General features: G+C 41.1%; 1 protein-coding gene and 1 long non-coding RNA gene across 2 annotated transcripts in view; one reads left to right on the top strand and one right to left on the bottom strand.

Annotated features, from left to right (window-relative positions):
- Positions 1-2,593: 2,593 nt before the first annotated feature.
- LOC131819591 (uncharacterized) lies at positions 2,594-2,999 on the bottom strand. Its single transcript, XR_009349250.1, has 2 exons — positions 2,932-2,999; positions 2,594-2,830 (listed from the first exon to the last, which is right to left on the bottom strand). It is a non-coding gene; the product is annotated as an uncharacterized LOC131819591 (long non-coding RNA).
- Positions 3,000-7,374: 4,375 nt separating this feature from the next.
- Positions 7,375-13,704, top strand: part of EGF (epidermal growth factor) — a 100,471-nt gene continuing 94,141 nt past the window's right edge. The window contains exon 1 of the mRNA XM_059170984.1: positions 7,375-7,988. Within this exon, the coding sequence (XP_059026967.1) occupies positions 7,862-7,988 (127 nt within the window). The 5' untranslated portion in view covers positions 7,375-7,861. The remainder of the gene's footprint in view (positions 7,989-13,704) is intronic.

The raw sequence follows: 13,704 nt of genomic DNA, 5'->3' as shown, positions 1-13,704 counted from the left end.
AACCCGTATTTTCCTGTTGGTGCCCTGGTCTCGGGACCTGGCACAGAGGATGGGAGTGATGGGTGCCCATTTTAGCAGCATTAGCAAAATAAAGAAGTCCTAGAGACTAGACATTTACGCATAAGCTCTAGAGTCAGACAGACTTGGGGTATATGTGTCTCAATCACTTCATAGCATCTCCATTACTCAATTGCTTTGAGACTCTGGGCAGGATCCTGAACTTCTCTAACCACAAATTCACCTTCCATAAAACAGAATTAATGTCTACTTTTCATAGGACCAGAGAGAGGTTTTCTTTTCCAGTCTTCTTCCTGATGGTGGCTACTGGCTGACTACAAGCAAAGGTAACTGATATTTGAGAAAGAAACCATGACTTCTAATTTTACTTTTAATCTGACTTATGTATCATGAGTAAAACATTAGGCTTTGGACTCACTGAAAAAACTCCTTATATAATGAATTATTTAGCAAGGTTGTGAGATACAAAGTTGATGTATGAAAGTCAATTTTACTTCTATAAAAGAGCCACGAACAAGTGGAAAATAAAATTGAAAAATTATTCATTTACAGGAACATTTAAAAACATAAAATACAAATAAATTTAACAAAAGATATATAAAGTTCTACACTGAAATGTGAAAAACATTGATGAGAGAAATTTAAGACTTAAAATAAATGGAGAAATATATAATGTCCATAGACTGGATGACTTAATATCATTAAGATCTCGGTTCTTCTGAAATCGAATTACATATTCACTGAATATGTATGTGGAGAAAAATAAATTTCTATTCCAACCTCACGTAATATACAAAAATTAACAAAGATGAATCACAAATCCCAACATAAATGCTAAAACTCTGAAAGTGTCTAGGAAAAAAATAAGGAGAATATATTGAGCCTGGAATAGGTGATAAATTATTAGACAGAACACATACAAAAAATGTAAGCATAAAGAAAAAATGAGTAACTTGGACTTCATCAGAATTAAAATATTTTGCTCATCAATGAAACCATTAAGAAAATGAATGAACAAGCCACAGACTAAGGGAAAATATTGTAATACACCGATATGAACTTATATCCAGAAAATACACAAAGAATTATAAATCAATAAAACAAAAAAATGAAAAAACCAATGAAGTCAGCAAAAGATATGAATACACAGCTCACAAAAGACGCATGATCGATTAACATAAGAAAAAAATGGTCAACACCATTATTCATCAGGGAAAGGCGAATTAAAATTGTAATGTAATATTAAGTTATGCTTATTATAATATTTAAAATTTAAAAGATGGACAATACCGGATGTAGGTGAGGACATGAGACAACCAGAACTGACACGCACTACTGGTAAGAGTATAAAATCCAGCGGCCCCTTCAGAAAAGTGGCAGCTTCTTATGAAGTTAAACATACACTTAACCTATGAACCAGCAATTAGGTATTAACAGAACAGAAATAAAAACATCCATTGTTTTTATTTTGATCACACCCAAAAACAATCCAAATGTCCATGGACAGGAGAATGGATCAACAAATTGTGATATCTACATACTAAAGAATTCGCCCTACAATAAAAAATTAAGAAGTACTAATTCATGCAAGATGGATGAATGTCAAAAACCCACTGAACAAAAGAAGTCAGATCCAAAAGCAAAACGACTCTATGTCTGCATTCATATCAAGTTCATGAACAGACAAAACTAACCTGTGACGATGTCAGAACCAGGTGTGCCTGTGGATGTGGGTGAGACTGACTGGAGGGAGCACAGGGGACAGGTGGGTGGTTTTGGAAACATTTTTCATCTTGGTCACTGTGTTGGTTTAATGTGTCTATACGTTTACCAAAGCTCTTCAGATTTTATACATATGATCTGTTCCCTATACATAAATTTTATTTTAATAAAAAATACAAAATGAATGCATTGCCAATGTGAGTCAAGCTGGGAAAACCCAATGAAAGCAACTTAATTTTGTTTCTCTGGTTATTTAAAATTTTTAAAATATATCATTTACTCAAGTCTCTCCACCATCTGCTTTGTACATCCTTCCAATTTCAGGTGGTAAACTATGATATTTTCCCCCAAGTAGTTTCTGTCCTTGGAGGGAGACGAAAGGAAAGAACTATTTCAGTTCTTATAAATATTCTAATAAATATTTTAGATTTCAGTTCTTATAAATATTTTAATAAATATTTTAGTTCTTATAAATATCTGTATCTTATAACTATTATAAGGACAAAGAAAGAACTGCAAACTATGGTTTACATTTTCATCAGTTTACAGCAAGTAGTTTTTTAAAATTTTTGTTTGAGAGGGAGAGCATGCGCGGGGGCCAGGAAAGGGGAGAGGGAGAGAGAACCTCCAGCGGACTCTGTGCTGAGCTCGGAGCCCAGTGCGGGGCTCCATCCCACACCCCTGAGATCCCTGAGATCATGACCTGAGCCAAAACCAAGAGCGAGAGGCTCAACCGACTGAGACATCCAGGCACCCCAAGCAAGGAGTTTTAATCACATGAGGTTTATAGCATCTCTAGGCGCTCCTGTCAGCCTTCTAACAGTCTTAAAAATAAATAAAATACATAAATAAATAAAAATGAAGATTTATTTGAGAGAGAGGAGAGCGAGAACAGGAGCGGGGAGGAAGTAGCGAGGGGCTGAGGGAGACGGAGAAGCAGACTCTTCCCTCCGCCCGGAGCCCAGCGTGGGGCTGACCCCACGACTCTGGGATCAGGACCTGAGCCGCAGGCCGAGGCTTAGCTGACGGAGCCACGCAGGGACGCCTAGTCCACACTTCACGAACTACGCTTCCTATAGATTCAGTGGAACTGAAAGTCGGGGGGAAACCGTGAATCACGCATGATTAAAAAAAAAAAAAAAAGCCAGAGCCCTTTCCCTAACCCTTAACATTTTTATAAGTTAAAAATACCCGAGAGCACGGTGAAGAAGTCATACTCGGAGGAGGTGACCCGGAGGACTTGAGGCCGGATGACCCGCTAGGTGGACCAGGCAGTGGGAGGCTCCCCACCTCCAATCCTGGGCTTGGAAGGTACGTTCCGCTCATTGTTCCTGTAGCCGGAGCCATTTCAAGGATGCAACCTTGAGAGAGCAATGCAGTGCGAGGCGCTGAGGGATGTGTGTGATTGAACCCTGTTAAGGCTTCCAAATAAACTTCAAAGCTTCTGGCCAGTGAGTGCAGAGACCCGCTGATCTGGCAACCTCCTATGACGAGCCTCCTAAGTAAGTCCCCTTGCTTATTAAAACTGCCACCTCCCTAGCTTATCCTAAAATGCGTGTAAAAAGCAGGTGCTTTATGTTAAAATTGTGTGGTACATGCTCTGTGTGGAATTCAGAGGAAAACCCAGATTCAGTGATTAACAATGACCAAAAAAAAAAAAAAAAAAGCAAGTAATTAGCCATTATTCAAGGAAAGCAGTGGTGCTGTTTCCCTTTTGTGGCCTTTTAGACTTTTGTTGCCCCCAAATTCCATGTTATTGGAAACCTACTTTCCACCTGGTCTTTGATTTGTTTGTTTGTTTGTTTTCTTAGAGGGAGAGAGTGGGGGGAGGTGCAGAGGGAGTGGGAGAGAGAATCTTTAAGTAGGCTCCACACCCAGCGCAGAGCACCAACCCCCGGAGGGGTCAAGTTCACGGTCCTGAGATCAGCTCCAGAGCCATAATGAATCAGCACCCATCCACTGGGTCTTTCTTGAGAGGGTTTTTATTTTGTTTGTTTTGTTTTTCTGCCCCTTTCTCTGGTCTCTCCCCGCCCTTCCAGTGCAGGGCCAGTTTCAGATTTCACCCAAGAAACTCCTCAGGTTGCAAACAAACAGGCTGAGATTCTGTAAATAAATGCAGTGCAGTCTAAAATGAGCTTTTCTTTTAATTTTAAATTTTGCTGCTACTTCATAGAATTATAGATTATGGATTTTTGTGCTCTTTTTTGTCTGTCCAGTTTCTGGAGTCTGTTTTCTTCCTCTTGGTCAGAGGAAGACTTGGTACCTTTTTAGGTGACTGGGGTAGGAATTAGCTGAAAAATGGAGCATGGGCAGGATTCCTCTTTTACTCTTGTTCACCAAGAGCTTTTTAAAATCTGATTTCATTTGGTAGAAGCATGGCATTACTTAATCTGTGCATTGAGCATAGCATTGCTTAACTGGATGGTAGATAGTGACTCCCTTTTCTTAAAAAAATAGACTGTTTTCATTAAAGCAGTTTTAGGCTTACAGAAAAACTGCAGAAAGTTCAGAGAATTCCCATAGTCCCCCCTCTTTCCCCTATTATTAATACCTTGCTTTGGTGCTCTACATTTCTTACAATTGATGAGCCACTATTGATGCATATTGTTATTAACTAAAGTCCATAGTTTAGAGTTCACTCTTGTTGTTGTACATTGTATGTGCCTTGATAAATATATAAGTGTATAATGGCATGTATCCACCACTGTTGTATCCTACAGAATAGTTTTAGTGCCCTAAAAATCTTTTGTGCTCCCCCTATTGACCCCTGACCACCACTGATCTTTTTTACTGTCTCCAGAGTTTTACTTTTTCCAGGATGTTATAAAGTTGAATTCATGCAGTATGGAGCTTTTCAAATCGGCTTCTTTCACTTAGCAATATGCATTTATGATTCCTTCAGGTCTTTAATGGCTTGACAGCTCAGTTTATTCCTGAGTGATATTCTGTTGTATAGATATACCACAGTTTATTTATCCATTCTTTTCTTGAAGGACATCTTGATCTCTTCCAGTCTTAGGCGATTATGAATAAAGCTGCTATAAATATTTTCTTATCAAAACCACTGTTAACAAGGAGACGATAATGACTTTAGAGTTCGTGCCCTCCATAAATGGGTGTGATACTGGGAAAATTTCTCAGACTTTCTGATCTCTGGTGTCCTGATTTGTGAATGGCGAGGTGGTGGGAAGGTTGGAGGTGATGTGAATAAAGCATGTACTTCGCCTATGCCTGGCTCCTTGGGAACAGTCTGTTGATGGTGTGGTGATGGTGATGACAAACAGCAGTTGGGCATACAGCAGATCTATAACCCAGGAGAATTAGGTGCTTTGTGCTTCAATAGGAAAATTTTATCTGCAGAGTAAGAATGGTGACCAGCACGTATAACCGTGTCTCCCAATAGCCTCCCTTCTCCCACTGATGTCCACTTATGCTTAAAAACATTCGGAGCTGTCTCCTTGCCATTAATACCCCGTTCTCTTACTAACCTGCCAGCAGGGTTTCCTCCCATCCATCTCTGTCCCCTCAGGATCTAAGGACCTCATAAATAAGCATTTGTTTTTCTTTGTCCATTCCCGTTCCACGTCCTATGGTCAATCTGGCTTTCCTCCTCTCCACGCTGATGTGAGACTTCCTGTTTATCTCCCGAAGCTTCACTGCATGCTCCGGTCTGCAGTTTGCGACAGTTGCCCCTTCTTTCCTGACACCTCCGGAATCATTGGTGACTGGCCTTTCATTAGCTCATACTCACAAACTACCTTCTGTTGTTGTTAATCCACCTAAGCAAGCTCTTGAACTTAGGGGGCCATGACTTCTGTTTTGTGTACAGGGCTCTAGCACACATAGATGTTTAATTAACCGATGAATTAGTTAATTTGACTCAATCCCAGAAACTAAAATGGGTATTTGGCCCATCAAACTGATTTCTGGGCGCCTTTAAAATATGGGCAATGTTCATTTGCCCAGAAGAGGTTCAGGTTTATCTAGGAGTAAGAATATGGAGTAATAAAATATCTCTGCAAGTCCTTTCAGCATGGGTAGCTCTCGTTTAAGGTTTTGCTATCTGGGCAACCCTGGTTTTCTGTGGATGAGTTGAGCTTGATCTCTTACATCAGTCTCCAGTCTTGACGTCCACCGTAGCCATGCTGATTCCATCATCTCCTAAGGGGCTTATGCTCAACATTAATGACCCTGTTAGCCCACGTCACATGTAATTAGGAAAGTGAGCCTTCTTACAACCAAAAAATAAGAAGAGACTCTACATCCAAATAGAATATAGTTGTGGATTACTTCATATCTGTGCTCATATCATTCATTCCTCCTCTCTCCACTAATTCAGCCCAGTGCTTGACTGTCCTTCTAGTCCTCGTCCTCTGTAACACTGGCAATGCATTCTGCTGAAGGGGAAGCTTAACAAGGTTAGAAACTTAGTGCAGGTTATTGGAGGACATTCATTCTGAGTTTCGAGTCCAAATGAGTCCAGAAAGCAATGGAATATTCCATATATTTCCCCATGTGACTTCTGCTGCCTGCCAGGGTCTGCTTCTCTTGTGAGAAATCAGAGCTGTCTGGCTGTGGCCGGCTAAAATCAGAGAAATCCTGACTTTAGCCATTTCAGAAAGTGACCCAGTATCAGAGGAATGATGAGGACATAAATATGAGTGAAAGGCTTGGAGTTCTTCCTTTGCTCTCTCAGAATGGGTGCTCACTACTTTGACTGTTGTGACTATCGCTTTATCTACATTTTGACTAGCACTTGGAACACTACCTCTAGGCAACTTAAACGAAAACTTGTTTCCCAGGGTGAAGTAAACGGGAAGAAAATTCCATTGTTCATCAAATGTGGTATAAACGGTTTGCCTGAGCTGCCTATTTCTGGGTGCATTCCTGACAAAACAACCGAGGGGGCAATAATGGGTACTTCAAGCTTTTCTTTTCTACCCCTGATATGTGAAAAGATAGCCTAAGTTATCTGGGAAGGGACAGCAGTCAGCTGTGCTGGATTTCCAGTGCTTCCCAGATTCTGCACCATTAGCTTATTTTTTCCAACGGGGCTCTGTAATAACAACCTACTCCTTTCCCTGCACTCCTGGCCCCTTCTGATGTTTTGTTATGCTCATGCTGAAAGAAAAGGTGTCGGTGCATACTGTATCTCTTCATTTGGCTTCAGGGATTTCCCTTTGATTTGGAAAGAATAATCTCTCAAATTCCGCTCTAAAATATACAGGAGAAAGAAAAAAAGATAAAGCTCCAGGAATGTGTGCTGGTGTTGACATTTTGTTCTAATACGGCTCATGTGAATGATCAATTACTCCAAGTCTTAATTATCCGCACTGTGGTTCGCCAAGGATGTGTGTGGCCCGGTTTAGCTTTGTTGCCATCCCTCCAGGTATGAAAACAGCCACTCTCCCACAGGTACCTCCTAGACACCAGGAGCAACTCCACAGCCCTCTCATTGCTCTCTCCCTGGTTCTGCCCGGAATATTTATGGTGAGTCGCCAGTTATCTCCTCCCTGGCAGCCGTCCCTGCTTTCCTGCAGCAAGCAATTGCCCACACGCACATTTGCAAACAGAGGCTCACTCAAGTGTCACTGAAGGAGACAGGAGGTGGAGCCAAAAGGGCTTTAAAAAGGAAAGGGAGTCATTCTACTTTGCAAAAAGAGAAACTATGTTTGGGGAGGAATCCTATCTCTGTACTTCTTTTTCAGCCTCAGCAAGGGTCGGTCGGAACTTTCCATCACTTTCCTTTTTTTCCTCTCTCTCTCACCGTGGCCTACACTGCTCTGCCTGTCACAGGGAAGTCAGCAGCAGGCCTCTAGAAGTCAGCGGCCGTGAAACTGTGAAATTTGTCATACGGGTGTCAGGTATGTCTTACTGACTTCCCAAGAATTTTGATAAAGAAATCTTGCCCCGGGGGTCCCCGACAGGCTGCAGGCCACCGTCTTGAGTTGAAGAAGGAAGAGCTGGAAGACTATACAGCAAAGGAGCAGAGCGAAAGATGCCCCAGGGCTGCAGGCCAACCCAGGGGGACACGCTTGGGGTCAGACGTACCCACTCTGCCCGGGCTATGCTCAAGCAAAGTCAAGTGATTTTCTGTTGAAGGTTCAAGCCTATCAAGATTATGCTGCTCGTCCTAGTCATTCTGTTGCCAGTAGTTTTTAAATGTAGTTCTGCTAGTCTCTCAGTCCTGGAACACTGGAACTGCCCTGAAGCCTCTCCCTCAGGAAAGGGAAATTCTACTTGTGTGGGTAAGTCATCTCATTAAAAGGAATTCATATCCTCCCAGAAACTGCCTTCATATACCTGTCCATTCTGTTTTGTATACTTGGGTGTTTTTTTCTGATTTGTCTTTGGGTGGGTGTATTTGGGTAATTTTTGTTCTCTAATGCAAGTACATTTCCTTCTGGTTGTGAGAGGTAATCTGCTACCAACTATAAAAATTCACAGCTCTCAAACTGTTCTTATGTGTTTGAGTGAATATGTCTCATTTGTAAGTAACTGAACATTTCTTTTCATGTAAACTGCTGTATTTATTCTGACATGAGGAGTATCTATTCACTTGGCTAGTCAGCTTTATATTGGAAGCTGGGGAAACAGATGGATTTTTTTTGGGAAACTGTTTCTATATAAGCCATAAAGTTAAAAAAAAAATCCTTCTTTCTGATAACTTTGTATAAGAACTCAGAAGTTGCTAAAACACTCGTGAAAAATGGGAAGGGAATAGGGAACAAATGTGGTTCTGTCATTTTGAAAGCCAAGTTTCAAGTTCAACCTCCTCTCCCCTCTCCTGCTGTTTCTGAGCTCTGAGGGCAACTTCAGTTTTTGACTAACAGGTGCATTGAAACTTTGAGCACTGCTAAGAAATGACAGTATGCCACACACCCCTCCTATATTAAAGGGGTTTTCCATCAAGGAGAAATGGAACTTTTACCAGACGCAAAGAATCATCATGCTTGAGAACTTTGTCTGAAAAACATCTCTCTCTCTCCCCACTCCTGCTTCCCCTTCTTCCCTTCTCTCCACCTTCCCCCCCAAAAGGCCCCCACGAACCTGTTCCTCAGCTGTTGGAGCAGAAGTAAAAACTTTTGGACAGTTATGTCAAGTGGATTGGAGACTCTCTGGGGCAGGAGAATTTTCTGAGACTAGTTGGCCAGTGCCCCGAGACAGGCTCTGCCTTCTGCATGGGATGTGAGGGGAGATGGTAGGAGCCAGTCAAGAAGCAGAATCTGAGAGAGCAAAATTTTAGAGAAATGAACTGCTGCATATACCTTTAGAGGCTCAGGGAACAAACTGACTGATTCCTGCTTGCAAAGGAGCCTCTGCCTTGGGCTCCTTGCTGCCCCTGCAGGTGGCTCAGAGCTGCCACCACTAAGGCTGGTTGCACCAAGTAAACCTAAAGGCCAGGCTAGAGACAGTGAGTCAAGCGGGACTGGGTCAGAGTGGAAGGCTTTAGAAGCAAACACACCTCCTTTCAAATCCATTCTACCTATTGAATACTTGAGCAAGACTAGATTGTTGCTGGGAACTAAGTATACCCCCGTTTCGGGATTGTCATGGGGATGGCGTGAGATGACACATAAAATGCACCCAGCATGGAGGTTGCAGGTGGTGCTCAATAATGTCCCTTGGCCCTTCCACAGCTTGACTAAAACCCTTTGATCAAGTCATACCAGGAGGTGCCTTATTTGAACAGTCCTGTGACATGGTACAGACCCCAGAGAGTGTAGAATGTCTGGATGCCACTTGGTGATTCCGCCTCTGCTCCCTCGTTCCTTGCAAGTCACTGGTTTAAACTCCCTTGCTTTACACTCCACATCTCATGTTAGCCGATAACTGCCTGGGTCACACCCTGTGCCCCCTGCATTTCAGAGGATAGTATTCCTCCCCTCTAAATAGATACAGTGCTATCTAATTTTCTGCCAATTAAATTCTACTGGCCTTTTTACTTGCCTTTGGCATTGAGCCAGACCACCTCTGGCCAGCAGGAAGAACGCTTTGTGGTTTGACAAAGTTCAGGTTACTTTGTGCAAGGTTGTCATTCATGTGACTGCTAGCCGGGTAAGTCACTTGATAACACGGAATTGGGTTTTTTCATTCTACCCTCCACCATCCTTCCTGCCTCTTTTTTTTTTTTTTTTTAATTGAATGAGTATTTTATTAGCCATATTTGAGCTAGAGGTAGGTGAGAACAGCAATAAGGAAAACTGCTGGCAAGTGGCTTCTGAACTTTCAAGCCTGTTTGCCCTGGAGGAGAAAAATCAGTTGAAAAAAGGAACTTTTCCTGTTTGCCATGTGTACCTGTATTATTTGTCTGAACTTTCTTAGTAAATAAAGGGTGAGGAAGAAGTACAGGCCAACCCTGAGACAGCTGGCTGCAGGAGGGATCCGGGGGTACTAAGTTAGCCAACTGGGAAGATCGCTCTTCGCCGTAAACAGTGAGATCCTTGATTTCAGCACTGGCTGAGGCTTGGTCAGTTTCCCAGTCCTGTTCCAAGCAGAGTAATTCCAAGATCAGAATCTTGTTTGATTTTTCAGCCAAGGTTATACAAAAGTTTTTTTTTTTTTTTAATCTAACTGCAAAGAAATTATAGAAATGATCTTCTACACATACCATGTGAATGAAACCACCCCCTCAAGTACTCAGTGGTTTGGGGCTTTTGAGGGGCCATCAAGCTTAGTGGTAAAAAAGCTTTAAGTTTTGGAGACAGGCCGGGGTTCAGATACCAGTTCTACTGCTTATGAATCAAGTCTCATTTTTCTTAGTGCAAAACAGAGATTTTTTCCTTAGTGCAAAACACCCTCAAAATTGTTGTCAGAATTATGTTAATGTATTTGTTTTCAGTGCCGACCATACATTATAATCGCCAGTGTCTGGGTTACCACCTGGGGCCATCTGGGTCAGAGTCTCTTCTGGGGGTGCAATCCAGGCCCCATTTTCTTTTTTATTCTCCTTTGGCAATTTCACCAGGCATAATGAACAGCTTCGGTCCAGGACCACTAAATTAATACATAAGAAATGCTTAAAAAAAAAAAAAAGTGCATAAAACAGAGCCTGGCATATAATTAGCTCTCAGTAAGTCTTAGCTGCTATCAGTATTTTTATCATTGTTAACATTATTTTTATTGGTGGCAATATTAGTAATATTTTCTAAATGTGGCTTGGTTTCTTCTACAATAATTAAATTTGCTTTTTTTTTTTTTTACACACAGAAAAAAATGACACATTGAAAAACTTGATGATGGTTTTACCACATTAAAAAAGTAGTCAAAATAATTTCAACATTTATAACTTGTATTTTTGTAATCAGAAGAAATGTTTGTTAAAAATACAAGAACACATCAAACTGACTTTAGTCAGTGTCCATGTGGAACTGCAATTCTGTTTGTCTTTCTGTGTGACATCAACTGATAAAAATTGCACTAAGCACCAATTAAATCTGCTTGCTAGATTTCTTACCAGTAATAATTTTATTTTAATAACTATCAAAAACAAGCCACTTGAAAATGATTATTTAAATTTCTTGCATATTTTTTTCTTGTATTTAGAACCAGTTTCTCTAAGATGTTTAAAGTTGTTGTGGGCTTATAAAGAAATAATAAAATAATTCTTTAAATGAATTTACATTTTGAACAAGTTATGGTTGTCCAAATATTTGACATTTTAGTTTAGAAGTTGGAAGGTGGGAATTCTTTGCTTTTGTTCAGAATTGAACAGCTAATTATTTTCCATTAAAAGTAAATGGACTAGTAATTTGGCTCACATAAATTCAGACTCTTCTATGTTTTGGACTAGTTTAAGAAGCATATAGATTTTTTTTTTTTAAGATTTTATTTATTTATTTGACAGAGAGAGATCACAAGCAGGCAGAGAGAGAGAGGAGGAAGCAGGCTCCCTGCTGAGCAGAGAGCCCGATGCGGAACTCGATCCCAGGACCCTAAGATCATGACCTGAGCCGAAGGCAGCGGCTTAACCCACTGAGCCACCCAGGCGCCCCAAGCAGCATAGATATTAACTCTTTAAATGTTTGGTAGAATTCAGCCATGAAGCTATCTGGTTCTGGACTTTTGTTTGTTGGGAGTTTTTTAATTACTGCTTCAATTTTATTGCTGATAATCCATCCATTCAAATTTTCCATTTTTTCCTGATTCACTTTTGAGGGTTATATGTTTCTAGTAATTTATTGATTTCTTCCAGGTTGCCCAATTTTTTAACATATAATTTTTTCATAATATTCTCTCATAACTCCTCTAATTCTGTGGTGTTGGTTATTATTTCTCCTCTTTCATTTCTAATTTTATTTGCATCCCCTCTCTCCCTCTCTCTCTCTCTTTTTAATGAGTCTGGCTAGAGGCTTATCAATTTTATTGCTCTTTTCAAAGAGCTAGCTCCTGGTTTTGTTGATCTATTATTTTTTTTAAGTCTGTTTTATTTATTTTTGTTCTAATCTTCATTATCTCCTTCTTTCTGATTTTGGGTTTTGTTTGCTCTTTTTTTTTTTTTTAACTCCTTTAGGTATAAGGTTAGGTTGTTTGTTTGAAATTTTTCCTGCTTCTTGAGGTAGGTCTGTATTGTCATAATCTTCTCTCTTGTAGCAGCTTTTACTACATTCCAAAGATTTTTTTTAAAGATTTATTCACTTATTTTGAGAAAGAGAGAGGGAAAGAGCAAGTATACGTGAGAGCACATGAGCAGGGGGAGGGCCAGAGGGAGAGCGAGAGGGAGAGAATCTCAAGCAGACTCCCTACTGAGTACAGAGCGGGATGGGGGGCTTGGTCTCACAGCCCTGAGATCATGACCTGAACCTGAATCGAGTCAGACATTTAGCTGACTAAGCCATCCAGGTGCTCCTGGATCCCAAAGATTTTGGACCATTGTGTTTTTATTTTTATTTGTTCCATGTATTTTTGATTGCTTTCTTTTGGTGTAGGCAGTCTGGATCCAAGAACCCAGCAGGGGTCCGCCAGGACCAGCCAAGAGGGTTCTTAGGTATATGCAAGGCAAAAATCAAACAAAAGCTTTGAGGGAGTGAGAGCAGAGTTATTGAAGATATAGAAAAAGTACAGGTACTGGCAGAGGCTGTGAGACTCAAAAAGGAAAAGAAGAATCTCATATTTGCTTGGGGTCTGGGGTTTTTACTGAGGATTGTGGTCTGGTACACGTTACCTCCCAGGCATCCAGGAACTGGTCAGATCAAGGACAAAGGCCTGGGTGTCCTCCATAAGTTACTTGGAGCTAGCGGGTCTCGGCGCCTAGATGTCTAACCCCAGTTGTCTGGAATATGGACAAGAAGGCCTCACCCAGTCCTTGCCCAGTCCTTCCTTGGATGTTATCTGTTGTGCTGGAAGACTCTCAAGAAATCATTAACTCCTTGCCCCTTACAAGGAAGACATACATTATTTTACTATGAGGTATGTGTAAAATCGGGGTACAGGTCCGAGCAAGAATAGAAGCAGGAAGAGGAGCAAAAAGCAGATTTTTATGGAGCCCTTTAGTTTTCCTCTCTCACTTTGATGCAGGAATTTAGTTAATGTATGAAAACTTCAGTTGTTTCAGCCACATACGAGGCAGAAACTCGTGCTCTCATCACCTCTTGACCTTCCTCCTAAGCCTGAAGTTTGAGTTGGTGTGTGTGTCTGTTTTCACTTTATGACCTTGGTTTTCTGATTCTCCCAGGCCTGGCTTAACCATGCTAATGTCTCTCAGTGTCTGGGTTTCCCAAGGATTTCCCAGGATACTTAGTCCCCTGGAATTTGTGTGAGTGTGAAGGCATTTGAGAGCCAGCAGACCCCTGTGACAATGACTCATGGTAATCGTTGATTTATTTGCAAGCCCCCTCCCAGTGACAGGAGAGAATAGCGGGCTCAGAGAAAAGCACTACCTTCTTTCCTCCCTTCGGAACAGCCTATCAGTGTGCCTTCATCAGCTTTGTATATGTAAGTGGATTTCATTCACGAGGTGGTTCT

The sequence above is a fragment of the Mustela lutreola genome, chromosome 1 (assembly GCF_030435805.1).
Source record: "Mustela lutreola isolate mMusLut2 chromosome 1, mMusLut2.pri, whole genome shotgun sequence".
NCBI classification, from domain to species: domain Eukaryota; kingdom Metazoa; phylum Chordata; class Mammalia; order Carnivora; family Mustelidae; genus Mustela; species Mustela lutreola.
Note: the sequence above shows the minus strand (reverse complement) of the source record. Positions and strands in the feature narration are given on the sequence as shown.